Consider the following 26,553-nt stretch of genomic DNA (forward strand, 5'->3'; position numbering starts at 1 on the left):
TTAACTTAAACTGCACCCCAGTGTTTTTTTGCATATCCTCACATATCTCCAGGCTGTTGCTCACCACTGCAGATCAAGATAGAGCTGGACTTTGATTCAAAGATGACATCAAAGACCACATGGGGACGGGCACCCAATGTGTATTCAGAAGTCGTCGCCCCTCACCTCATAACTAAAATATGAATTAAAACCAAAAAATACATTTTTTTCTTCATGACACTACAGAGCACTACCCTGTTAAAACAACACGGGCTGGATTTGCATGCCACCCTGAACGAACTCCAAACTCAAGTTCCACTTGGGGAAATCCTGCTTCCTGCCCAAACAATCAAACTGCATTGCATTTGCAACAGTAGCTATTAAACATATTAAGCGTTATTTGTGCAGAATCAAACTAGAAATACCGAGGCCAAGCCAAGGCAAGTCTATCATGGACACAGGTATTACAGCAACACAGCAATAGCCTCCCACAGGTAAAGCCCTTCTCAGCTCCAAGGATTTGCCTGTACTAGAATCAGCAGGCTGCCGGGGCCTTTTTGCATTTTTATCTCCAGAAAAGGGCAGAAACGTGGTTACTTCTGGTTCTGAAGCTGAAGCCACCCTAGCTAGCTTTACATAAGGTGCCTGAGATCATTCCACAGCCCTTGTCTGTCCCCAGCTGTTACCAAAGATACGATAGCAACGTGGAGTTTACTTAAAATGCGGAACAGCTTTTTAATCGTGTCATGAAAAAGGACTCCCACCCTTGCCCACCCACCCATGCCTGGCTTTTAACACACTTTTGCACTAACGATAATGCATGACCACTGTAAGGAACCCACTTGCTCACACATTAGTGCCATTGGGTTGTTGACACATCCATTGACGATTTGTGCACCTCTTCCAACGGTGACTCCTGTGAACGTCTTATCATCCCACACTCGGCCACCAATTCTGTCTTTAGCTTCCAAGACAATGACCTATGACAGAATGCAGTTCAGGAAATTGTAAGGCATGATTATAATAAACATATCTGTTCAACTCCAGAGCAAAGGGGAAAACAAAGCATAGCCAGACAAGCAAACAAAAAACAAGCCATCAATGCTAACAGTATTAATGCTATTTTTGTTTCTTGATATAGCTCATTTATGTATTCAAATTTTAACTTAAAGGTTATTCTTTAGGAAATATATGCATATAAAATAACTGGAACTTTAAGAAACAACCATAGTTTAAAAAAAAAAAAACACCTTTTTAAAAAATTAAAGACATATCAGAAAATCTTAAAATTGGAGTTCAAGGTGTGCTAGAGACTTAAACACAATTATCCGACTACAGTGTCCACCTGAGGGCATCTATAAACATTTTGGAGAAGTTTATTCCTGGGGTATTCTGAGAATACCTTATTGTCATATTTCTATCATTTACACATACTTTCTTCAGCATCCACCACTGGATGGATATTTTGTCTAACTGAATATATTTATTATTATTAACTTTTATTATCTTTTTATCTTTAGGTAAGTCTTTTTTTTTTTTTTTTTTTTTTTAGAGAAACTCCATCTCTCCAGAACAGCAGAAAGCAATAGGAAAAAATAAAAACAATGTAAAAAATAATTACAATATATTTCATATATTTAAAAAAAAATGTCCTGCCGGTTGATAATTACATATTTTACTGCAGGAGAGCTTTCCACACAACTTGATGGACAATAAGGCTGCACTGCAATTTGCTTTTCAACCATCAACGAATGAGATAATGGCGCAATAGGATCTAGGGTTTCACTTAAAAAAAAAATTAAGGAAAGTAATGTGCTCATTCGTTTCCTTAAGCATCAGTCCTGCAAACATTTCATGTGCAGTCCCACAGATTTTCATAAGAACGCTCTGATGCATAAAAGTATGTCAACGTGTCAATATTGTGGGATCACACTGGTAATAACAAATAGGAGGGAAAAGGGAAATGCACGTGGTATGCTTATTTTTAATTAAAAAACAAATAGGTACATTAAATTGCACAAAGGAGAGAAAATGTCCTCTCTTTTAAACATCCACCATCTACAGTTTTATTATTTGCACATGAATATCCCTGTCTCCCCTATCCTCCCAACCCAGATCTGTACAAAATATTCAGTAGTTGCTTTGCTGGATTTTAAATAAAGGTAAAAGTTGTCTTTAACAGCAGCTTTACTCAATAAAACCCCAGATTTTACAGATTAATTAGAACACGCAATACTTAGATGTTTGTAACAAGAATGTTATTATTATTCTATGTATAGAATATTTTCAAAGCAGAAGTCTGATTTTTTTAAGTTATGTACTCTAAACTTTCTTACCTTAATCCCAAAGTTGTGCAGCTGTCGGGCTGCTGCTAATCCTGCTGCACCAGCCCCAACAATAATGACAGATTTCTAAAAATAGTAAATACTTAAATAAATAAAAATACTCAGAGCTAAAATAGATCATTGCACACTTATTTTTCTTCTTGCTAAATTTTAAGTACCCACAGATTTCAGAATTTTAAGTGGTCTTGTCCTCTAATGTAATCGGAGATCTCTTTTAGAAATTATGTTGCATTTAATATACAGAAAACGCCAATTGTAGCTTTGAAAATAGTTAAAATTTTTAGGCACTTTAAATTCAAATGTCTCAATTTCTTTTAACCGGAACAGCTGAAGTTATCAGGCAACTAACACGCTTTGTAACAATTTCAATCACAAATTGGGTTGACCAATAAAAACTATTTTATAAATTGCGACCACATAGAAATAGGCTTTCCATATGTAAATCAACTTACTACTTCTAGGAGGTATTCTGTTACAGAATACATTCATTCTACAAGCTTCTGTGTGCTGTCATACAGATCGCTACTCATAAGTATGTACCGTTTAATCATAGCCCTTGCAACCAGAGAAGAAAATTCCTATTATATTCTATGGAATATAATATGGAAGCTGTGGTGCGCTACAGCGTTAAGCCACAAGAAGAACTGAGGCATGTTGAATGTTTTTCCCACAGTTCCCATCCATCTAAAAGCATATAGGAAGCACAAATCCACAGGACTGGATTCCATAGATGTCAGCGTGAATACAAACCTTGCTGGCAGACTCCAATGTCTGTAGTTTCCATAAGCATTGAAGGCAGATGAGGAAGGACCATGTGAAAAACATGCAATATGTTTGCTTTTAGATGGAATTCTGACTTAAATGACAGATAATGAGGAAAAAAAAAGAAAAAAAAAAGGTACCATGTAGTTTTATGGCATTAATAACCCAGGGATTTTTACAGCCACTTACATTGTGGTATTCTTTAGGAAGAAGATACTGGTCAGGACTGACTGATAAAATCCCTGTATTAATTAGTCCTTTCCTCGTCATAAAATAAAGTATCCTCTCCATTTCCTGTACACAGCGAATACGCACAAGCCCCCGCACAATGATATGATGGATACATTTTTGAGGGGTAAGAGCCTCCTGTAAAGGAAAAACAAGAGACAAACAAAAAAGGAAGTGATGATAATCTAATATATTCAATATTTTCACTTTTGCAACATATTTAAACTGTAGACCAGACATTAAAGGTTAATCATGAATCATAGAGGTTTCTGAGAGCATTTTCAAAGCAAGTTTTGTGGAAGTTTCTTGCTAGCCAGCTTTACAGACGAAGGTAACAATTTCTCTCTTCCAACTTACCTATAAATAAAAAGCTAGAGTGACACAGAATAAAAGCATGAGTCTAAAAGAGACTTTTGCAGACTCTGCAGTATGCTCCATTAGTATAGCAGTGGCCTTGAAATCCATCACACTGCAAAATGAATCTACCTGGTGGCAATGGTCAGTGACATTCCAGTAAAATCCACGCCAAAATAGCATTCCAAATAAAAAAATAGTTCACTATCCAAAAGCTTCATATTAATCAAGATATCAGTATCTGAAAGCTTCAGTATGTGAAATTCTAGCTGGCTCCTGAGTTCATTTATATTAGATACGATAGAGGCAACTCGATTGAAGTAACGTTGTAGCATTAACGTAAATGAAAAGACAATCATGCCCTTGTCCAACATTCATACAAAAAAAAAAAATCATAAAGCACCTCCAAAACACTGTTTAGAAACGTCCAAGTGTCCCTTTAAAAGCTAATCGCTGGGCAGACTCGAAAGTTTTAATGCTTATAACATTTTTATATGTGCTGCAAAATAAGCTCCCAGGCATTAAATCTGGAGGGGAAAATACAAAAGGAAAAAAAAAATGTCTTAGAAAGGTTTTCCAAAAGGACAGGAACAGTTATTCTGGTGTACAGGATATATCTAAGAAGAGAGTCTAATCCGTTTGGCTCTCTTCCCCTCAAAATCTCCACATCCCATAGCAGTAGCTATTATTTGTAAGCAAACAAATTAACTTTTAGCATGTCTTACCTTGCAGTTTGTGTACCACAGAGCCAAAATCAGGTTTCTCAAGGCCAAATACATGGTTGGGTCTCGTGAATATTCTGGGAACTCATAGAGCTCATCCAGTTCCATGACATCAGGCCTCACACAAAGTGCTTTCCCACATTCATTGGGCTGGTAAAAAGGCTGGAAGTATTTGTTCATTCCTGCAACTGAATGAAGACACATGGAAAAAAAAGAAAGAAAAAAATGTCATATTCCATTGTATCTTTTTATCCTTTTCCCTTTACGAGCAGCGAAGCATCCCAACCTCTAGCCACTTTTGGAATGACTTCATTTGTATCACTCTCCCCTCTTACCCTCCAGGCTGTGTGGTACTAATCATCGTCCTGGTACCTCATGTGTCTTGGACCTGTCAGAGCTTAAGTTTTGCTGGAGAGAAACACTGTGTGCCCTCAGATGCCATGACAGGTCCAACATGGAACAGGATCTGAATTCAAGTCCAAGGTCTAGCACTGCTGTACCCCTGAACCACTTTCATTTTCAGCCCCCAACACTACCCAGAGTGAAGAGTAACTACACGTCGTCCTCCACGTGCAGCAATGGTAGCTCTTCATAATGAAGTTGGTTTTCTGTTTGTTAAGCAGATAAGCAACTGTTCAGTACATGAGTGGATTTATTTTCAGCACCTAAGGATAGCAAAGCCTGCTAGGATGACACAGAAATTGAACTTTCCTCAAAGCACTCCCTCTGAGCTAGTATTGAGGTATATCAGTGCGGATGAGTATGGGAATCCTGCATTACCTTTTTCCATACGGGGCCTATTTTGCAGATCAGCACACCCAGGGTATCAGTCTCAGAGCTGTTATTAGCAGAAAAGCTAACCTAAGCTGAATCCAAAGAAATCCAATCCTTTTCTCCAAACCCCAAAGATCACCAATATCAAAACTAGCAGGATCACATTTTGTTTTTATAAATCTTTGTTTCCTTAAGAAAGCAAATGATCACTAAGTACCCACATTAATTTCCCATTTGTATTAAAAAATAACAGGTAGTAATCCAAAAGCCTATGAGATCTGTAATTACACCTTAAATAAATGGCATGAGAAATGTATTACCTTTATCTTACAAACGAATAAATTACAACAAAGAAGTACAGAGGCAGTCACACAGAGAGGGTGTATTAGTGCTGAGAACAGAACCGGTATTCTGAGTCAGGAGCACTGTGTGCCTTATAAACTCAGTTATAAGACAAAATTCATCACACCTATTTAAGCAACAGAGCCCTGCAGATGGCTCTTACCAGTCAAATTAGGCACGCTCTTTAGGTGCTCTAACTTCACAAGGTTGGATTCACCAGGTAAACGATTAGTGCTGGTACAGGATGGACTCATGCCCACGCAGTCTGGATAATATGCAGCTAGAAAGGGAGCTGCCACACTGTCTTTCAGCAAAGGAGGGAGTATGAGCATGGAGTACCACCAATGGTCTGAAACTTCAGCCACTCTCTGGCCAAGCGGAGAAGTGAAGGAAAGAGGGGAGAAGAGAACACGTCAGTACTTTGAAAACGTTGGAAAATGAACCAATTCCCCCCTCCCTCCAAAACTGAGACCAAAAAGCACTAGAAGTACCAATCTCAGAATTGCAAGTCAAAAGGACATTTTCTCTCCCTCTTTCCCCTTCCTCAGCCTGACACAGAAAACCTGCAGTCTTAACATCTTCCTCAGAAGCAGAGCTGAAACTTCACAAACTCCACACCCATGTGGAAAGCAAACAGATGAGACGTACCGTGACAATAATCTATGCCTAATCAGGCCCCTTATAAAACATTTACAGTTGCTTATACATCCAGAAATCTGAACTTAGAAAAGTCTAAACTAACTGTTCCATTTTATTTAGATTGTGCTATCCCCATCCAAGACCTTCTAAAACCTTAACGAATGCTAACGATTCAGCCTTGTCTTACAAAGCAAACATGCATTAATGAAACAAAACCGCCAAGCTCCTACAAGAGTGAACAATAATCTTGAACAGGTGTCCTGAGATAGAGGTACCTCAGAGACACTTGCCAACGATAGCTTATTGAACATCAGATCATACTCGATCTGAAATGCGGGGTTACACGATCATAAAGTTATTGCAACACCAACATACATCACGTTTTGCATTGTGGGCGAGAGGAGAGAGAAATCATGATTTGGTGTTCTTTTGCAGCTTCCAAAAAGAGGAGACTAGTTTGACTAAAGATAGAAACCACCTGGAAGACAGGGAAATTTGGGGATGGGGATTTTCGTTTGAAAGCTGGCAACTGAATGCTGTTGTTTTGCCTGATCAAAAGAGAGGATTAGGAGCAAACTTTGAATCACGGATCACAACCCAAAGACACCAAGAACCACCTGAAATCTAACTGGTAGCGAGGGAAGAGAGGAAAAAGATGAGAAAGTAGAAAACCCGAGGCTCTGTTGCAAATAGTGTCTGACAGTTTCCTGAGCAAAATGCATAAATGCTACTACAATTGGCCGAAGGACCAAGAAAAGGAAAGACATATGCCATGCTTTAGGGTTGTTTTTATATTCTAGAACAAATGAGGAGGAACAACCACTACTCACCAAGTCCTCAGGCATGGAACACTGGTCTGAGCCCTCCGTCTGAAAGGAAAGTCAACTGAATCAGAGCTATTCTTAGGCCGTGCGACAAAAATTAAATATAAAAGAAAGCAATTTGGCTACGGCATAGTTCCTTAAACATAAAAACCAAACCAAAGAATTCATTAGTGTTAGCTTTCTGTAGCACAGGCGCTTGTATTAGTAAAAATAAATAATAGAGAAACGCATAGTTAAAAACACAACACGCCATGAAACCAAAACACCCTAGAAAACCTTTTTCATTTGTTAAATAAAATAGTCTCTACTGATCAGACATTAAGATATGTGTCTTATTCCATGAAATGGAGTGGAACACTGAAACAAAAAAATGGGGGGGGAGGGGCAGAATTTTATAGAGAAATTCTGGGAAGATTCCCCATTTTTCAGAGAGAAAATCTTCCAGTCTAGACTATAAAAACAAAATTCTCTCATTTATTTTAAGAATATTACAAAGTTCCAAGATGAAATGCCAATCCTTTCACGTGGTCAGTGTTTTCATGTTATGTTTTTAGCTATAACGATTCTATGGCACTATAAAGACTCTCAGATTTCAGGAGTTACCTTCATGCCAAAGCTGAATATTCTCCATTTAAAGCCCCATGACAAACTTGCTAAAAATTAATAAAAGCTCATTGAGCTTTTCAAATGTTTTCCTCAATAGTAAAGTATGGCCAAACAAAACCAAAATAAAAATAAATAAAATTAAAAAAAAAAAAAAACATTTTGGTGTATGTCTATTTTATACATGCTGATAATCTTTTAGCAGCTTTAGAATGAGTGATTTTACAGTTGACTGCAGACAGAAAGTATTTCAGATGCTTCTTTCTTGATATTTTCTCTCAGGAAAAAAAAAAAAAAGCCAAACAGCTTGCAGGCTTTTAAGCCATGCGGCTCTCCAGGCCATCGGACACTTGTTTTGAAATTAGAAACATTAAGCAGCAAAACAAGAAGTAATTTATGTCTGCAAACAAGAAAATATACTTGTTAGTTTCAGAATGAGCAAAAGTCTTCTATGCTACCTTGGTGGAATTGTTTAGTTTCATACCACATCTGTATGTTTTTGCTATCTGTGGTGTCAGCTGGATTTCCTTTGTCAGCTGACGCCATTTACCACATTCTGGCTTCGTGCACTGCACCTACAAGTCGAAAAACAAACATGTTTTTACTCGTTACTGACTGATTACAGATAAGGTTAATGAAGCATAACTAGCTGATCAGAAAGAAGGCAGACATGAGGAAATTGTTAAATACAATTGTTAAATTCATTCTCCTGTAATGCTCAGGACATCAGTAAGACATCAGTAAGGTATACGTAAATCTTGGGTCAATCTCCTGTAAGATGGGATTTCACTACAGAACCTAACTCCAAAATTGATTCAATACCCAGTTACACTACTGTCTTCAGTGGGCTTTGCAAGCGTTGCTGCAAAAATACATCATTCACTACTTCAAAAATAATAATATTTTTCAAAAACCTTCCTTCAATTCCCGTATTTCCTTCTCTTCTCCCTTTACCAGGGAAATTATCTTGAGCTTCTCCCAAGCCCTCTAATACTAGGAAGCCCAACTGAAAACTCAGCTGACCTGTTGCTTGACCATGCAATATCAGAAAGTCTTTCAGAACAAGAAACGAGGAGAAGATAGAAAAGAAGGGGCAGGGGGAGCTCATTTAAACATCAGAACAAAACTGCATACCTTCTCAGACTACCATCACATGGAAATACACCCTCTTACGTAAATCACTCTCTGTCTTACCCAGTAAGGAAGCTGTTGATCAGCCATGAAAGCTTTTGGACTGGGCTCGCTTTTACCATTACTTGTCCAAATCCTTTTCCAGGCAGTATATTTCTCATAACCATCTTTATGGCTAAGAAGAAAGAGAAAAGAAAATAGCAAGCTGTCAGAAAACTGAATGATCTATTTCATTGTAAGCAACAGTGGTTATTCTAAAATTAAACATTTTATATAAGGACAGAGAAATAAGGCTGCAGAGTTCTGTATTTTCCTATTAAATGCAGAGGAAGTCATGGCTCTTATGATAGCAATAAAGAGCATCCTGGCCACTATGTCCTCTTGATAATGAGCAGGCTTCCTGGAATCTGAAGCCTGGACTGAGTTACAGGTACTGCTGAGCACACAAGTACTCAAGAGCCTCAGCAGAGATGGACTCAACTCCCACACAAATGGAAAGGAGCTTGGAGCCTGAAGTGCTCTCTGAGACTCCAGTCACTGAACTGCAAGTGTGAAAGCTACTTGCTGATTTTGGTCTTACGTAGAGGCAAGTTCTCCTGAATTCACCTTGTAGAGTGAATCTGCTAAGAGAAAATAGACATACTTAAAACTATTCTCATCTTTTAAAATTCTCTCCTGTCATTTTAAAAGGGAGGAAAGGTTCAGAATAACTGTCCCCACAAAACATCTTGCATAAAACAACTGGATTTGTTCTTGCTACGTATTCATGTAGATGATTAGTCCATACAACACCTGCAGTTTTACCACCAATGTCTCAGCATAACTTCAAATAAAGCAAGCACAGAGGACTAGACTTTGTATTATACATATGTATATTAGGTTTCAGCACTTGTATCATCTGTCAAAATTTAATAAGAACTGAAAAGGCACAACCTTATTTGGCAAATCTACCTTCGGTAATAGTGGTCAAAGCATTCATTGCAGAAGTGTTCCCCACAGGAAAGATGATACCATCTAGATGTATAACCATTTTTAGCACATCTGTAAAGCAAGAGACATAGAAATAGCTTTATAAAACATTTCAGAAAAAAAAAAAATCTATTGACAATAGCACATTCTAGAATGTGAACAATATATTCAGGACAAGCCAGGCCATTATGTTCCATTCATGAAGGCTGACTTGCACAAGGCACTACAGCCACACTAATAACAATAACGAGAAGATCATTTCAATTGTCTCAGACATTTCCAGTTTTCGAACTAAGCAGCACCAGATGCAAAGGAGGCAAAGCATACACAATACGCAGTTTTATAGTTGGTCTGGCTTCCAGCAACTTCCCTCTAACAATGGTCCACTGAGCATTTCTTTAGTACCCTTTAAGCAGATGGTTCCTGGACACAAAATACTGTTGCTTTTACAGTATGTACTGCAACACACAAAGCATTTTCCAAATGTCCCTCTCCATAGAAACTTACCCTTCTTTTACCTTTTTTCATTTCATTCTGATGTTAGTGCAGGGGTGGGAGAAAGTCATTTCAATGAGTATTTTTCGTGTATGGGTAATCGATCGATTCATAAGTCATTACAACATCTAGTCCCCAGAACAGCTGACAGAACTATACATGCAAATCTGAACGCAAAACAGATGTTGCCTGTTTTTTAACGTGACCAAGTTGGCTGCAATTTTAACCCAATGAGAGAAAATCCTAAAGAAACCGTTACACGTTCTGGGCATTTATTCCTTATATACTCTCAGAAAGAAATATCCATTAGCAAAAATTATATTCATTATGCAAAGCAGCCACTCTTCACTTAGAAAACTCTCATTAAATTCAATGAAATGATTCAAGACAAATTAATGAGGTAAAAAACAGTGGCCTAAGCTACTAACTGAAATAGCTAGAAAAGAAATGATCTCATGTCAAATAAATGACATCAAAAGCACATATTCTAGGGGAAAAATATGTATCTACTACAACACTAAAATAACACCTCAGGAAACATGACTATGCAGTAACTGTTGTTTCCTAAATAAAAAATAAATCACCAACACAGATTTCTCAGGTGTTTCTCAGGTGTCTGGATTATTTTAACATCACTGAAGAATAAATAAAACAAGGAAAGTTTGCCCCAATTAGCTAGGGAGGGAATGATGCCATGTAATTACAGTCTGCCTACTGCATAATGAGATCTAATATCTTTCTTATTGCAGACACTGAATGCATGGTACTGACAAGATGCATCTCCAGGGTAAGAACACAAAAGGACTGGCCAAAAGTCACAAACAACTTGAGAACAAAGACTTCAAATAAGCACAACTGTCTCCCAAGACCTAAAACGTGAAGCTGAGAATCTCACCTCAGACTGCAAAACATTCCAACAAGTGAGCAGGTTTCAAAAAAAGGGTTTCTTCAGTAATTGATGGTTTCATTTTCCATCTCGAAAGCACATTTAGCTTCCAGGTTACCCTTGTATATTCTCAGTTTCACAGAAGCAAGGTGTATTCCAGAAGACACCATTAATAACATCAATAAGCTTATTCTAAGCTAAAGACAGGCTGTATCAGATTTAGCAACTTGCGCAGAAGAAACGTATCCACAAATGGATAACTGTGACACTCTCCTGGCATCTTAAGTCTCGTATTACTACCCTTCAATTCTCTCTCTGCATTTAGAAATGAAGGGATTTTTCAGAATGCAGTTAAAATTCCAAGTTTCAACTGCAACTTTAGAGAAGTCTATGAAAAAACAAATTAAAAAGAAACAAACCTTTCAGCTGCACTGGCAAAGCAAACAGGACATGTTGCAGTGCATCCAGCTTTTTCACACTTCCTATATTTCTTCTCTGACGCATCATCATCATCATCTGCTGCCTCAGCCGCTTTCTTCTTCACCTAATAAAGAATAGCTGAAATCTGACCAGAAATGACACAATTGCGTTTTACACACAATGGTATTCAGACAGCTTTGCAGGTTGTGGCATAGCATCGAAAGTTTAAAATGATACAAACAAAACTTTCTGAATCCATTGTGAAATAGCTGCAGCATGAAACAGCTGTCAAAGTAGGTCAGTTTTTCTACCAAAAAAAAAAAAAAAGAGTAAGGATGGAAATATCATTTAAAGCTAAAAATGTCTTGCCCTAGCTTAACTGATGCCATTGAAGAAATTATAAGCAAAGATTCCAGTTTAAATCACATTTTAAGCTCCATCACATGCTAATGAGTAAGGCCTCAGACGTTTGTTGTATTTCTCCTTCAGAAAAATCTCTTCTTCATATACTTATTGATAGTAATTAGTGGCAATCTTCTCCACACACCAAATAAAATATTAGGGCCATGGCGGGGATGACTTCAGATACAAAGCTGTATACCATATGCATATTCTAGGCCTCAAAGGTACTGTGTATTGTGTTGTTTTAGGTCTCAGTCTCGACTGGCAGACAGCTTTGTTTGGCTGCACAGAAAAAACTCTGATTGTATTTTTAACATATCAAGAATTTACAAGTTACGGTGAGCATTCCTCTTTTCTGAATATTCTTCATAAATAAGAAGCTTTGACTATTTCTTCACAGTGTTAACAAATTCTCCCTCTCCCTGGATATATGCTCTGAGTACTAGATGATCCACAGTGAAGCCATCTTTCTTTATAAACATCAGCAGGAAAAAAAAAAAAAAAAGTATCATGTGTTTTCAAATTGTTATAAGTACCTGTCTTCCAGAACTCCTCAGGGGAAGGTTGTCTGGAGACTGGTCTGAAGAACATGTCTTTTTCTTTGTTCGCACCCTTCCAGTTGACATTGTACTATTAGACCTGGAGAGGAGAAAAAAAAAAAAAAAGAAAGAAAAAAAAGAAAGAAAAAGCAGTTAAGGAAAAATAAAAATTAAATTGATTGAATTTGCAGAGCTGTCTAATCACCTGGACAGTACAGCCACTCCTAGAATGCTACTTTAGTCAGAGTTACCTAGATAAGAATCTGTTTAGCTTGGCTATCAATTCAGGGGAGAAAAGAGAATGAGGCACTATGAGGAAAGAAACAACAATCTTATTTTAAAGTAAATTCAGAGTTAAGATTAGATCCTGGAGTACATCCTGACAGGTTATTCCAGATCAGCATACCCTGGATTTCAATAATCTGATTTGTGTTTGCGTTACGTCAAGGTCTGGACTGGAATTAGGGTTGGCAAAGTGAATAGACATCAGTCCATAATGCAAGCTTTGAAATACCAGTCTTCACAATGCTGTTCCTACCACCTTCTGATTTATCGTTAGCAAGAGATTTGCACTGCAAAGCATTTTTCCAAACAGCGTGCTCAAGAGACATTTAATGCCAAGTGAAATACCATTTCTTTGACTCTCCTGTCTCGCACTCTCCTGTAAAAATACATCAGAACATAAAGCCTAAACAGCTACATTTGCATTGCAATTTTAAGCAACTGGAATATCACAAACTTAGTTATTAAACATACTTCGGGAGAAAAAAGAAGTTTAACACCACAAGATAGATCTATACTTGTCTTTGACTACGTTGGTGGGAACAGGAAGACCATAGTTCATCATGCAAGCTGGAAAGCATGTAATGTGAGAAAGCACGCCACAGAGATATGAAAGCACATTTAAAATGGTATTATCAAAGGCGTTCTTTTTGCAGGGGATAAAATAAAATAAGGAGAGCCTGGAGGAAGAATTAAATCTAAATGCACTCCACCACACAGAAAGGAAATGGAAATAAAACCCTTGTACTACAGCACTGAGTCACGAAGGTTATCTTGTTGTAGTAGGGACTAGTTTGCAATTTTTTTATTTTTTTTTATTTTTTTTTTTAATATTTCTGGAATTTCTCAATTCTCCCTGTTGTTCCAGGCTGCATCCTCCTTGTTCAAGCTGACAGTGAGGGATGTGCTAGCAGTAGCTTCATTCACGAATTTTGCCAGAAGTAAAGGTAGCAGGAGGAGAGAACGGGCATCTTTACAAAGTTTCAAATGAAGCTGACATAAATCAAGTAAGTCGTTGCTTTATTCTGCCCTCAAGATAGAGGGAATTGATTTGGGTGCGGAAGGGAAGATTCACACAATATCCACATATGTGAGGAGAGAAATGAGTTCGAACAAGCCAATACAAAAATTAATTTTTTTTTCCTATACAAAAAAAAAAAAAATCAATTATAATTAATTAGAGGGAAAAAAAATGTCAATGTTTACTCCCCTAAAAAGCCAACAATGTTCCACCACAGCTTCCCCCACTGCACGGGGGTGGATGAGGATGGAAGAAGAGACAGGAGAGCCAACCGCTGGCATTTACGTGACATTTCCCAAAGCACTGCGTGAAGCCCCAGGAAATGGTGCCTGTTCTCCTCCTGGGGCTGTCCCTCTGGGTCGGAGGCACAACAGTATCGCTTTGTATCACCTTCATGTATCCTCCTGGCCGGGGCCACTAGCTAACCATCCCTAAATACTGTTGCCTTTAGGGTGGAGGCTCTGACCTCCCCCACTGGCCCTGGCTGGTTTCTGTGGCTCCAGATGGTCGCAGGAGAGGTGTGAGCATCCCAGGAGGCAAACTGGTGCTGTTTCCTTGCATTTGAGAGGTTGGGAGAGGAAGAAAAAAAAAGAGAAATGAGGCAGTTATGGCTCACTAAGAAGTTCTCTGAGGATGTTGAAGGCTCAGGCAGGCCTCCGGTTTGGCAGGGCGGAGGCCGGCGGTACAGGAGCCCGAATATGTTTGTGCTGTCAGTGCTGCTGCCTGGGGGTGAGGAGGTGGGCAGGAGGCGACCGGCTAGCTGCAGGAAGGCTATTGTTATCCAGCTGCGTGTCACCTCGTCCCCAGTTCCCCTCCACAAACCCCACTGGCCTCACCCCACAACCCCTGGCTCTTTGGAGAGGGAGCAAACAGTGCGCACCTCACGGAGCTTGGGGGGTCTGCACCCTATGAGTGGGGTCTTGCTGGCTCTGCGCCCTATAAACGTGGTCTTACTGGCTCTGAACCCTATATACGTGGTCTTACTGGCCAAGGAAATACCCCCCATGACGGGGGAGAGGGGGACACACAGCGTGTCCCTCATGGTAACATTTTGCCCAGCCTGGCCTGTAAGGGAAAGCCCCCCCGGGGCTCCACGGGGAGTTGACAGCAAGTTCGGCTTGGGGAAAAAAAGAATAAAAAAATTTAAAAAAAAAAAGGAAAGGAAAGAGAGGAGAAATAAATAAAAGAGAGGAAGCGAGAGGGGAACGGGAGCGAGGGGCCGCGCACACCTTTACACAACTCGGGGCGCCGGCCCCAGCCCCAGCCCCGGCCCCAGCCCCGACCCCAGACCCCAACCACGACCCCAGCCCCCCGACCCCAGCCCCACGCCCGGGGTCGTCGCCGCCCCCCGCCCGCAGCCCGGCAGCGCGGTGACAGCGGCCCCGGCACGGGGCTGGGGGCGTCCCTGCCAGGCGCTCACCTCAGGGGCCGGAGACCGCATCCACGCGTGTCCGCGCCGCCTCCTGCTACAGCTGCGGCGAGAGGGAAGGGGGAGAGGGAAAGGGAGGGATGGAGGGGGGCAAGGAGGTGAGGCGGGGGCCGCGCTGCACCTGCCCCGCCGCCTGAGGGAGAGGGGGGCACTCACTCACCGCCGCGGCCGTCCCCAGCGCCATCCTCCTCCTCCTCCTCCTCCTCCCTCCTCCTCCTCCTCCTCCTCCTCCTCCTCCTCAGCCCGCCTCCTGCTGCCGCCGCTTCCGCTCAGCACAGCGAGGGGGAGGCGCTAGCACGGCCCGGCCCGGCCCGGCTCGGTACGGCCCGGCCCGGCCACAGCCACCGGCCCCCAGGCGCCTTCGCCCCCAAGCCGGGCCGCGGCGCCGCCAGGTAGACGTGTGTGAGGGACGGGGGGCGAGGAGCGGCCCCTCCATTTTGGACGGGAAGGATGGGGCTGGAGACCCTGGGGGGGGAGGGGGGGTGGGCAGCGCAGCGCAGGGCTCCAGCAAAATAAACCCTCTGGAGCGGGGCTTGTGCGCGGTGCCGGCTGACCGGGGTTTCTCTCCCTCTCCCACAGCCGCTGGAAATGGACGGCCCCGCTGGCGTGCCCGCCGAGCTGCAAGGCGGCGGGGCGCAGAAGGACAGGGTGCTGACGGCGCAGGAGTGGCTGCACAAGTGGGAAACGGGGTCGGCCGCCTTCCACAAGGAGCACGGGCACCCGTACGGCACCTCGGCTGGAGGAGCGGGGAGGGGGAGGCCTGGTTTGTCCAACAAACCCCCCTAAGACTGGAGAGGTTGTGTAGGGAAAGGTACTGAAACAGGCACTGCCTGAACGTTAACGCAGCTGTGTGACCTCCATTTGTTAAAAAATGGCAGCGAAAAAAAAAAAAAAAGACATCATTTCATTTAGAGCTGTCCCTCCTTAAATCATATTTTAAACTGTAAAGTTTAGGCGAGCCGACTAAAAGTCTTAAATTCTCTGAAGCAAAGGCTCTGCGTTGCTGTTTGGAAGTTATGAAACTGGGGCCTAAAGCAACGCTGGGGCAATTATTGTGCCCTGGAAGACAGGGGCCTGAGGGAGAAAACCCAATTATACGGTCTTGTAACTAATAAAACTTACACTTGAGACATGTATAAATGATTGATCCAGAGGTTTAATCATCATTCTGTTTAAGCTGCCTCTTGCGGCCTTCTTAGAACTGGGTAAGTTGTTTTGTTTACCTGAGAAGATGAGCAAACAGAAACCAGGACAAATTTGCTCAACAGAAATGAAGTTCACTTTCCGAGGAAATGGAAGGTGAATGTTCATAGCTCTTGTTTTTACTTTTAACTAGGGCCGTGTATCCCATCGTGGAGTTTGTGTGATATCTTGTAGCGCTTGGCTCTTTCCTGAGCCAGCACAAATGCTCTCAGTGCAAAGTAAAAAGTATCTGTTCTTCTGCAGGCTGCTAGAGAAGTACCTGGACGTGCTCTTAAGCGGCAGGAGTGGACTGAGGATATTTTTCCCACTTTGTGGTAAAGCAGTAGACATGAAAAGGTACGAAACGGCACAGGTTATAACAGCGAAAATCTCAGTGATGTGGGGAAGGAGGGAGAGAGAGGGGGAATTCCCAGCCCTACAACGGCCGATGGAAGCATGCCGGATCTCTGCTGGCGGCTTGCTCCGTTTCATTTGCTGGTGCTTGGTTTAGTGGCGTAAATGGGATGGATGAGGACTAACCTGAACGTCCTTCTGATAGCCCTGAGTTCAGCCTGGGGAATGCCGGATTTGTGACGGACAGAGTGGCAGAAGCTGTGCCCTAACGGCTGCTTCGTTTTTTGGCAATGCCAGCTTAAACGGCCCACAGTGAGCCTGGTTGTGCCAGAGCACGTGCTCATGGGACCATGTGGCATGTCACACCTGGGAATTTAGGTGATTTGGGCTAAATACAACTTTTTTTTACATTTCTTTATGTTACTTTCACTAGTTGTTGGCTGGGTTATAATTTATAGTTAGGGGCTGCGTAAGCCTGTGCTGCTCCCTGGGGGTAAGGGACACGAGCCATACCCACCCCAACTGATCTGCACCCCCAAGTTAGCCCTAGTGACCACAGTTGGTCGTGGTGATGGGTTCCTAAGCTGACCACAGGCCCCGAGGCGTGCCGCTGCCTCAGTGAGGACCCACACCCTGCCACCTTGTCTCACTGAGCGCCACTGCCGGGGCAGTCTTCCTTTTCACTGCGTTCATAGAAAGTAATGATTCAGCAATTAAATCTAAATAAAGCTGGTGAGTCCCACTCAGCTGCCTGCTGAGGGGTGCTACCTTAAACTCTGATCATGTGGGGGTGGTGTTCAATAACGTGAAAACTCCAGAAAGAGGAGACACACCAGTGCGTCCTAGAACCAGGTTTGAGTGAGCATTTCTCTAGTAAATACTTATTGAGGTGCACATACAGTAATGGCCTGAGCTGCAGGCCTCAGTAAACCTGGGACCTCTCTGCTGCATGCAGGCTGGCCGACTTAGGACACAGCATCGTCGGCGTGGACTTCAGCGAGCAAGCACTGAAGGAGTTTTTTGCAGATCAGAGTCTGTCTTATTGTGAGGAGCCAGTCCCAGGGATTGTGGGAGCAAAAAAGTTGAAGGTATGTTTCCTGTGTTGCCACACGATTTGGTGTGGTTAGCCACGCAATGCAGGCGTAACTGAGCAAACAAGTCCTTCTGCTTTTATGCCACTGGCAATTGTTCATTTCTCCTAATGAGGTCTGAAAAGAAACACTGGGTTGTAGTTTTGCACTGAGAAGTTCTTATTTTGAGCTTATTACTTTGGCCTTCTTTTCATACGACTTTGAAAGGCCTAAATATGAAGTTTAGAGGATAGTGTATTTCAAAATTGGACAGTCACATGCCTTGATAGATCAGAGCCTCTATGGAAGGGATCAGGAGATGTACCTTGGTTTAAAAAAAAAAAAAAACAGTTTTTCTTCACGACACTTAAGTGTATATTTGAAGATGTAGTTTGCTGATGAATATTGTTTCTCTTGCTTTTCATCCTAGAGTACCTCTGGAAACATCTGTCTGTACTGCTGCAGTATTTATGATTTGTCCAGGTAGGAGTCCACAATGTGTTCTACAATTTTCTATAACCAACCATGTATTCTTACTGTCAAATTATTTTATTTGAACCAGCTCCTCTCAGGAAAACTCTTATTAACTTGTGTGAGAAATGTGAATAGCCAATATCCAACAAAAATTACCCCTGTTGTTGACCATTAGGTAAAGATGGCAACTAAATATCTTTAAATGGGCTTGTCTAAGCTGTTATCTAAAAGTTACGGGAAACCACGTTTGCTTTTGCAGTAAAAACAAATTACGTTCAATATTATTGATTGATTCTACAAGCCAAAATCCTAGCACAATCCCTTACTCAGAGTAGCTTAGTGAAAGTAAAGAGAATATACCAGAGGTGTTGTCTTAAACAGCTTTTCCCATAACTAAGTACTAAATATATTTTTCCCCAAAACTATTTTATTAACATATTCATGAGTTAGCTGTACCCATTGGTTATGTGCCCCATGCTTTACTTAACATACTTTTCTCAGTGGGCTTAAAGTACTTAACATCGCTCCAGTTTATGTCCCTTTTAAAATATTGTCAGACAGTGACTGCAAGTGCTTTTACAACCATGGCTCAACTTAATATCTTCTAAAGGATTTTAGTGCTAAAATGTCCTTATTTCTTATTCGTTCTTCATCAGTTGCAAGACAACAGAAAATGCAAAATGTTTCAGCACAGTCCACACTACTGTCTCCTGAAAAATATTTCAGCCCACTGTTCTCTGTGGCCTCAAATTTACTTCTCAGATCTTGGGGTGGCTTTGCACCTGACTTTCTGCTCAGCTGTCAGCTGGTGGGGAATTTTGCAAATCACAGAGTTGTACAGAGACTCTCTCCAGCCTCTAGCATAGAAGACTCTGCCTTGAACAGTAATGCATCTGGTTTATTTGTCCCAAGAAGGTGTTCACAATAGTAAGTCTGCCCTGAAATGTCCCCAGACCTACACCAGTGCTGGGGTAGCTGGAGATTGGAGAGCATGCAAGAAAGTGATGCTTCTGGTTTTGAAATGTGTCTTGAAGGAAGCTGAAGATGCCCAGTGTCCTCTACTGTAGTTCCTTCCTCTTGTATTTCTCGCTCTGACACAATTTACCCTAGAGTTTAAGGTTTTGGTGAGGTTATGTGTGTTCACACAAACAACTGTCAGTAACAATTTGTACCCTGGCTGTTCAATAAGGAGGAGGAGGTCAAGTCTGGATCTTTATGTGTACGGGCTTTTCAGAGAGTCAACCTATACAGGATTAATAGGTCGCTTGGGACACAAGAACACAGTGCTTGCTTAACGATCCCCTTTGTATTCATTACTGGAGACCAAAGCACTCTAGAGGATAGAGTGCTGCTAAGACTTTTGCTGTTGCAGCTGTTTGGTTTGGAGTGTGTATATAAGGAGGCAAATGCAAAAATGAACACCTTGGAACAGATGGGCAGTATATGAAAGCGACATTGTAGATACTGCCTGGTTTCCTCCTCACTTTTCCCCTGTGATGTAGCTCCTTGCTGTGTTGATTCCTGTAAGCCCCTCTAGCTGTGAGTTGACAAGTTGCCCAGGGACTGCTCAAGCTTCTCATCTGCAGTTTTTAAAAATTTTGGTTCTAAGTTGAGTAGCAGGTAGCGTGGTAAAATCTGTAACTTCCATCATAATGTGGTGGGATAGTACTATGAAGTAAACTAAAAATAGGTAATTAGTGAAAACCTCAGTTGATATTAATGGGCCCAGTAGATAGGTTTCTCCCTCACAAAATAAATTGGCAGGTATGTGTTCTGGATGCATGGTTCTGTGCTGGGTGCTGCGATGATGAAAGTACAAACCTCGTTCCCTACAGCAGTCAGCAGATACCTGTGACTACAAAAATGCACACACAGTTCTGGTTTCTATGTACAGACCATTTGATTAATTACCCAGTAATTACGGAAATTAAACTTATTTCTCTCTTGCCGAGGCTGGCCTGCAAACAAATCCTTTTGATCTCCTCGCCTAGCATTCATTAGAGGAAAACTCAGATGTGCTTGTGACCTTTGTCAGAATGAGACATTTCAAAGGCTCTTGCTGGTTAAAGAGTAACAGGAATTACTGCTCTTTGTGGGAACTCTGGGAAGTGTGTTAAACAGTTATATTACACAATCATCTTACGTCCTAATACAATTATAGCTACCAGACTATAAATAAAAATTGCTTTAACCGAAACTACTGAACGCATATAGGGATAGCAATTCACAACGTTACTACCAAAAAGAAGTAGGATTTCTGTGGATATGTGAATTTCTGTTTTGGATGTTATTTTTTTTTAATCGTAGTAGTATCTAGACCGCCATCTCTCATGCTGCATATCTTATAAACTTACAGCAGGAGATAAAGTGGGGCTAAAGATTGGGTACTGGTACGGTGAAAGATGTATCTAAGAGGAGTGCTTCCTAATACCTTAGTTTCATCCTTATGAAATCAGGATGAAAGAAAGCTGTGCACCTTTTTCTTCCATTTTCTCCTGGCTTGGTTCTCCTCAGAAGCAAATGGGATGTACAGGCAGGCAGGGAGCACCCAGATGCTCGGGAGCTCCTGGGATCTGTGCAGCCAGGAGACCAGCACCAGGGAAGGGCTGCAGCGTGAGGCTGCCCACTGCCTGCGGTGCCTGTAGTCCCTGATGAAATCCATGGGGAGTGAAGTACCTGCAATGCCTGTGTGGAGCCACCGCCACCATTCCAGTTAGACCAGATTGGAGGTGGAAAGAAAAAAGAGGTGCAAAAAAACTGCAGGGGCTTTCCTGAGATCGTGCAGCAGACTCGTCTATGCAGAGAGAACAGCCTGCAAGCGTCAGAAAATCAAGTTCGTCACCTGCCCCCTCATCCCCACTGCCTCTTTAACTGTCTCTTTAAAACCCTTATAAGAAAATAAGAGACTGTTTATTCAAATTAGATGCTTGGTCTTGGCAAGCTTTAAGAGGAGCCTGGAATCTGCAGTGTTATCATGTCTCATCGCAGCAGAGCGGGAAGTACAGGCTCAGCTTCTAGGTTAGACGCCAGAAACTCAGTGATGCCGTTGCAAAGAAATGAGCAGCAGGGCAGGGAGAAGTGAAGAAAGAGGTGATGCAACTGGACTCAGACACTCTCCCAGTAGGCAGAAAGGTATTGCAGACTACTTTTTTTTTTTTCCTCAGTAAGTAAATGTATTTCAGACTTCCTTTAAAATTATGCAATTTACTTTGTTATTACTTTACTCTCTAATTTCCTGGTTTAATAATTACCAGAAACAAGGCTTTTCCTGCCTGTAAACATCCTCATCTCTAGTGTCACCCTGATTGCTCTTAACACCCGCTAATAAAGGCATTTTCCAATAGTCTTGGCTACTTGCAGGCTTTAGGTAGTCATTGAAGCCATCTGCCAGATCATTCAGGAGCAAAAATAATGTCTGTGACAGGATTAGACTGAGGCAAGTATCACAGTAACTTAGCTTTTCTAAGATTAAACAAATCGCAAACTGAAGCTAACTGTCCTGAGCATGTGGCTGGGAACTGGGGTGTTTAAAATTACTGGGTGTGCTGCGTTCAGTAATCCTAAAGCAGAGAGGTGCCTTCCTTACCCTGCGTTTGAAATCATGTGTGGGTCCTAGAAGAAAGCCGTGAGTTAACGATGTCCCAAATGTATGTTGGTGCTGCCTCAGGGGTCACGGCAGGTTGTGACTGCCAAAAACACCAGACTTGTATCCCAAAAGTGTTTAAAAAGTGTTTCTTCCCCCTGCCTTGTCTCAGCACACCCTAGCAATGGGGAAATGACGCACAATTCCAGCACCTCATGCTATCTATCATGGCAGAACCACGTACCAGAAGGTTTCTTGCGACCCAGTTCATAATGTTCTGGGTCGTGAAAAGGCTGGATCCTAACAACAAATCAGGTCTGCACAGCCAGCTGGAGACTACTGCCGACTGCTCAGAAGTATCTGAATAGGGATGAAGGTACCTTATCAGTATTTTTAAGCCTTTTTTCTCATCTTTCTATAGTGCAATTGTTGGCAAGTTTGATGGGGTTTGGGACAGAGGAGCTCTAGTGGCTGTGAATCCATGCGACAGACAACGGTTAGTACATTTGCTTGGCGGTTAATCTTTTCTCTAATGCATCCAGTGACACAGTTTTGTTACCTTCTGCCACCTGTCAACAAGCCCTCTTTCATTGAGCAGAGTAACCTAAACAAGTTTTTCTCTGCCATAAGCATCAGTCGCAGCTGCAGAGCGCTGTGCTCTAGATTTGTGAGCTTCCTTCAGGAAGCGGCCCTGCCTCTTGGTGGGAAAATATGTGGTTTGTTGCAACCCAGAAGAAGCAGAGCTGCAAGTCTCATCTGAATGTTATTATTTCCTTTTCACCCCATCTGCTTCTCTTCCCTATCTTCATCTTCCCCTCACTTCTCTTTACTCCAATTTTTCATTCTTGCCAACCCAAATGTAGTTTGACCTTGCTCCCAGGATTTTTGAATTAGATACGTGATCTTGTGAATTCAAATAATTTCAAAAATCAGTACTGTGTTCTGTACTGCGTTCTGGACTGGCGGATGAATATGGTGTTTTGTCTGTTAGTTTTGAGAAGAACATTGGAAATAAGAAATGCTTTTTTATGAAAGTGTCCAGAAACCTTTATTTGAGATGTCTCATGAATCTCATGCTCGTTTATCTCTGCTTAGTTCCTGTGTGGGTCAGTTTGACTTGTCTCCACACAGGACTACGTTGCCTTCTTTGGTGAATATTTTGAATGCTATGCTTAAATGTTTGTGCAGTTCCAAAATAATAAAGTATAACTATCTCCTTTTAGCTATGCCAGTTTGATGATCTCCCTAATGGAGAAAAATTCTTCTTATCTCCTCGTTACTGTTTTATACGATCCAAACAAACACAAAGGTGAGAACTTTGCACTGTTCATGGTTTGGTTTTACATTAATACGAATTGTGTAAAGATGTGTTAGATATATATTAGGACCTTCCTCAGCCTTTTTAGCTTTGTTAACTTTGTTTTAACTTTGTTAGCTTTGTTAGCCAATCATGCCAATACGGCTGCATGTTAAAAACTGTAGATGTAGAGCAAGCTTGATGCTAGATTTGCTTTCTCTTTAGCATTCAAACATGCCAAGGACAAGTGAAAGACAGGCACGTGATCTAAAGAACTGGATGGGTCCCTTCCGACCCAAGCTGTTCTGATTCTGTGATGTACTAACCACAAAATGAAACTGGAAAAGTGAATGCTTAGTGTAACTCTGTCCATCCTGTCTGGCCTAGGGACCTTGGGGCACTCCTAAGAACATCAACCATGTTAGACTTTTGGTCTGTTTGCCCAATATTTGCAACCCACTGCATTGCCCATCTTGTGCCTTTCCTCCAACCACTATCATGGTCTGCATATGCCTGGAAGAGGTGAAATTCTGTACAGCCATGAAGAATTTTTCTTTTATTGGATGCCAAAGTTTAGTTTTTATTTTATTATTATTATCATTTTAATTACAAATTCGCAAAAGATAGATTTCTTGCTGCTTTTGATCTCTTCAGCATAATTACCCTTCAGAGAGAAGGTCTTGTTATCATTAGCCACAATAATTTAATTCACTGCTCTCCCTCTTACTATTCAGCTTTTAGCTTTAATCATGCCGTTTCACTATAAAGGGATTATTGGCCCAATTCACACATGACAGAGAGAGTGGTTGTATCCATGGCATGTATGTGACCTTCCCTCTTCTGACAATGTGGCTGCCTTGGCTGCAGCCTGGAGATATTGCACCAGCAGCAGCACCTGAAGCTGCCAGGGGGTCCACCAAGGTGCCTCCAGTTCTCCTACGTGGTGTTTCTGGTTCCTGCAGGTGGTGCTGCACACAGGGGCCTGTCTGGGGCCGGGTGCTGGGGTTGGCTCTGGCTCTCTTGTCGCAGTGCAAAAGTTTGTCTCCTCTCTGATTAGCTTCACCATGTCCTTTCCAGGCCCACCGTTTTATGTTCCTGAATCTGAAGTTAAAAGCTTGTTTGGTAAGTAATGTTTCATCTCACCCTTATGATGTTTTCCAAAACACAAAAATGTTTTTTTGTGCTTCTATCTCTGCAGCAAGTGACCATGTCATGTGTTTGCTACTTAGATAAGAGATAGAGTCACGGAAAAATAATGAGGGAAATAAAAATCACGTTGCCACAAGGTTTTTGCTGTTAACGCAAATTCCCACCTTTTCAAAAGACACGAGGAAAACCCAAGAGGCTGTCGCTGTCTCTTTTCTCCCCTTGGCTTCTTTTCACTCCCCCAGGATTCAGACTGTACACTGTGGTCTCATAGCTTCAGTCTTTCTCCTACTTGACAATTTCATCTTTCTCTGCACCTCATCACTATCTACCCTGGTTTTAATGCAATGCCTTTGCATATTAGTTCTAAAGCTTCTGATGTATTTTTGTAGCCAAAAAAGAAAAGTAAAATGTCATGCTGTAGAAATGCTAGATGTGCAACTCAAATCCATTAGCGCATATATATATATATCAGAATTGTATCAGGAAATTTTCAATATTGGTCATGATATGCTTTGCTATTGCACTTGCTTTAATCTTACATCTTTACGAGACCTCTGGAGTGTCCGTACACAGTGAGTCATTGGCAAGGACAGTTTTATCTTGGTGCAAAAGAGACCAATAAGTTTTCCTCAGTGCATTTGTGTCACGCAGTTAGGGTCATCTGTACATAGGATTTTGTCTTCTGACAGTTTGCTTTCTTCAGTGACTTACCATTCAGTAATTTGTTACTCTTTCCTCCTTTTCAGGCAACCACTGTGAAATTAAGCTTCTCGAAAAAGTCAGTGACTTCTCAGACAGACACAGGCAATGGGGACTAGATTATTTTCTGGAGACTCTGTTTATACTAAAGTTTGTAGCTTGATTAAAATCCATTAAAACAACTTACCTCCAATCTAGCTTTTATTTTTATCTCACTTTTTAAAATGAGACATGTTTTGGGACACTCTTAAAGCAGGCTTCAGTGTACAGAAAAATGTCTGTGGGACGTCTTCATTTTGATTTTGCTTTCAAAGCCAACTCTCCTACATAACTGACTTCACTGCTTTAAGATGTGCATAGCTTTTCTTAAACTTAATGCACAACAAGCATTTTTTTGAGTGTTTCTTTTGTATCGTTTCAAATAGTTAGAATTAAAAAATAAATAAATGAGGTCCCTTCTCTGTGGCTGCCAGTAGCTGCTGCCTGTGTGTAGCTCTGCAGGTCCTCCTCGGAGGCTCGCGGCCTTGGAGTAATGGCAGCTGCTGTTCAAATGTTGCTTTCCATTTGCTGTTCAAATGCCGCTCGCCTTGCACCAGCGAGGGCAGCTGGGCAAGAGAGGCGGGAAGCTGGCGCGGCTTGCTGCTTGCTCTCTGTCCCCGTTACGATTACAGGTTGAGAGACGAGCTGGCAATGAGCAGGAAGGAAGTCTTGGCAACAGCCACCACGGGGGAACAGTAATCGAGCAGCAAAGAAAGGAGGGAAGTAAATGGCTGACAATGAAGGAGAGAGTCCAGGAAGAAAATATTCCTGTGGTCGCTTGTGAGTGTGCCGCTGCCTCCTCCAGAGCGCAGCGACCAGCAGGTAAATTGGCAGGGGGCTGTAGGGCAAGAGGGATCAGGGAAAGCCTGTGGGGCTTCTGCGTGGTTAGCCGAACACAAACCCTTCTTTGCAGGTCTTTGATCATTGTCATAGGGGTATTATTGCAATTTTTTTAAATTACAGAATTGGGGGCTCTGAAGACTCTTTGTCCTGGCCTTGGTGGCTTATTTAAAAAAAAAAAAAAAAAAAAAAAAGGAAATGTGTGATTGCAATGTAGTATATTGGCATTTATTAAGACTAGAATGAGAGAAAAAGCTACGTGCAATTTTAACGTTGCAGTCCTAGAGCTGCAAGTGGGTCTGATGTTTTCAGCAGAGCAGTCCCCAACCTACAGCATCTCCCCCAACCCACAACTCTCGATATTGCTCACAGCCACTGGGAGCTACTGCTGCTTCAGCGCCAGGTCACCGGAGAAGAGATGACGACGCTGCTTACAGTGCTACCTTCTTGTAGCCTGTGGGCCAGCTAAGTTGGGAACTGCTGGTTTTGGACATTTTCACTTCTGCACGGTTCAGCAGCTACTGGGTTAAAGCATCTCCTCTCTTTCTGTCCAGATTTTTTTCCAGGTGTGAGAGCTGTTAAAACTTATCTCAGGTTTGTAGAGGTGTTGCAGCTGTCCCAGGCCAAGTGCTGGATGTTGCTGACCCTGGGGTCCTGCACAGGGCTCCAGGAACGAGGGCTCGGTCATGCTGACAAGCCGTCCTGGTAAATGCAGCATCT

The 26,553-nt window shown here is 41.9% G+C and overlaps 2 protein-coding genes across 3 annotated transcripts in view; one reads left to right on the top strand and one right to left on the bottom strand.

The window, feature by feature from the left end:
• Window positions 1-15,385, bottom strand: part of KDM1B (lysine demethylase 1B) — a 33,432-nt gene extending 18,047 nt beyond the window's left edge. Inside the window, 13 exon segments of the mRNA XM_040546060.1 lie at window positions 822-959; window positions 2,316-2,390; window positions 3,276-3,452; window positions 4,394-4,578; window positions 5,670-5,874; window positions 6,976-7,014; window positions 8,031-8,147; window positions 8,767-8,878; window positions 9,655-9,744; window positions 11,473-11,597; window positions 12,412-12,514; window positions 15,138-15,189; window positions 15,307-15,385. Of these exon segments, the coding sequence (XP_040401994.1) occupies window positions 822-959; window positions 2,316-2,390; window positions 3,276-3,452; window positions 4,394-4,578; window positions 5,670-5,874; window positions 6,976-7,014; window positions 8,031-8,147; window positions 8,767-8,878; window positions 9,655-9,744; window positions 11,473-11,597; window positions 12,412-12,501 (1,353 nt within the window). The 5' untranslated portion in view covers window positions 12,502-12,514; window positions 15,138-15,189; window positions 15,307-15,385.
• A 10-nt stretch (window positions 15,386-15,395) lies between these two features.
• TPMT (thiopurine S-methyltransferase) lies at window positions 15,396-25,136 on the top strand. Of its 2 annotated transcripts, none has more exons than XM_040546062.1 (9): window positions 15,396-15,538; window positions 15,726-15,868; window positions 16,593-16,685; window positions 17,638-17,770; window positions 18,183-18,235; window positions 22,231-22,305; window positions 23,033-23,118; window positions 24,164-24,228; window positions 25,002-25,136. In XM_040546062.1, the coding sequence occupies exons 2-9, from the start codon at window positions 15,735-15,737 to the stop codon at window positions 25,071-25,073; spliced, it is 711 nt and encodes a 236-aa protein (XP_040401996.1). In that variant the 5' UTR covers window positions 15,396-15,538; window positions 15,726-15,734; the 3' UTR covers window positions 25,074-25,136. The 2 variants fall into 2 exon arrangements, with proteins under 2 accessions (XP_040401996.1, XP_040401995.1); XM_040546061.1 differs by having other exon boundaries at window positions 24,184-24,228.
• Window positions 25,137-26,553: the final 1,417 nt, after the last annotated feature.

Source organism: Cygnus olor, chromosome 2, assembly GCF_009769625.2.
Source record: "Cygnus olor isolate bCygOlo1 chromosome 2, bCygOlo1.pri.v2, whole genome shotgun sequence".
Taxonomy (NCBI): domain Eukaryota; kingdom Metazoa; phylum Chordata; class Aves; order Anseriformes; family Anatidae; genus Cygnus; species Cygnus olor.

What these genes read in the sequence shown, in the direction of transcription:
- TPMT (XM_040546061.1), top strand. Translation starts at nt 15,735, where the DNA reads ATGGACGGCCCCGCTGGCGTGCCCGCCGAGCTGCAAGGCGGCGGGGCG. An exon ending in TGGGAGCAAAAAAGTTGAAG is followed by an intron (nt 17,771 to 18,182) that starts GTATGTTTCCTG and finishes TTTTCATCCTAG; the next exon opens with AGTACCTCTGGAAACATCTG. An exon ending in AGTATTTATGATTTGTCCAG is followed by an intron (nt 18,236 to 22,230) that starts GTAGGAGTCCAC and finishes ATCTTTCTATAG; the next exon opens with TGCAATTGTTGGCAAGTTTG.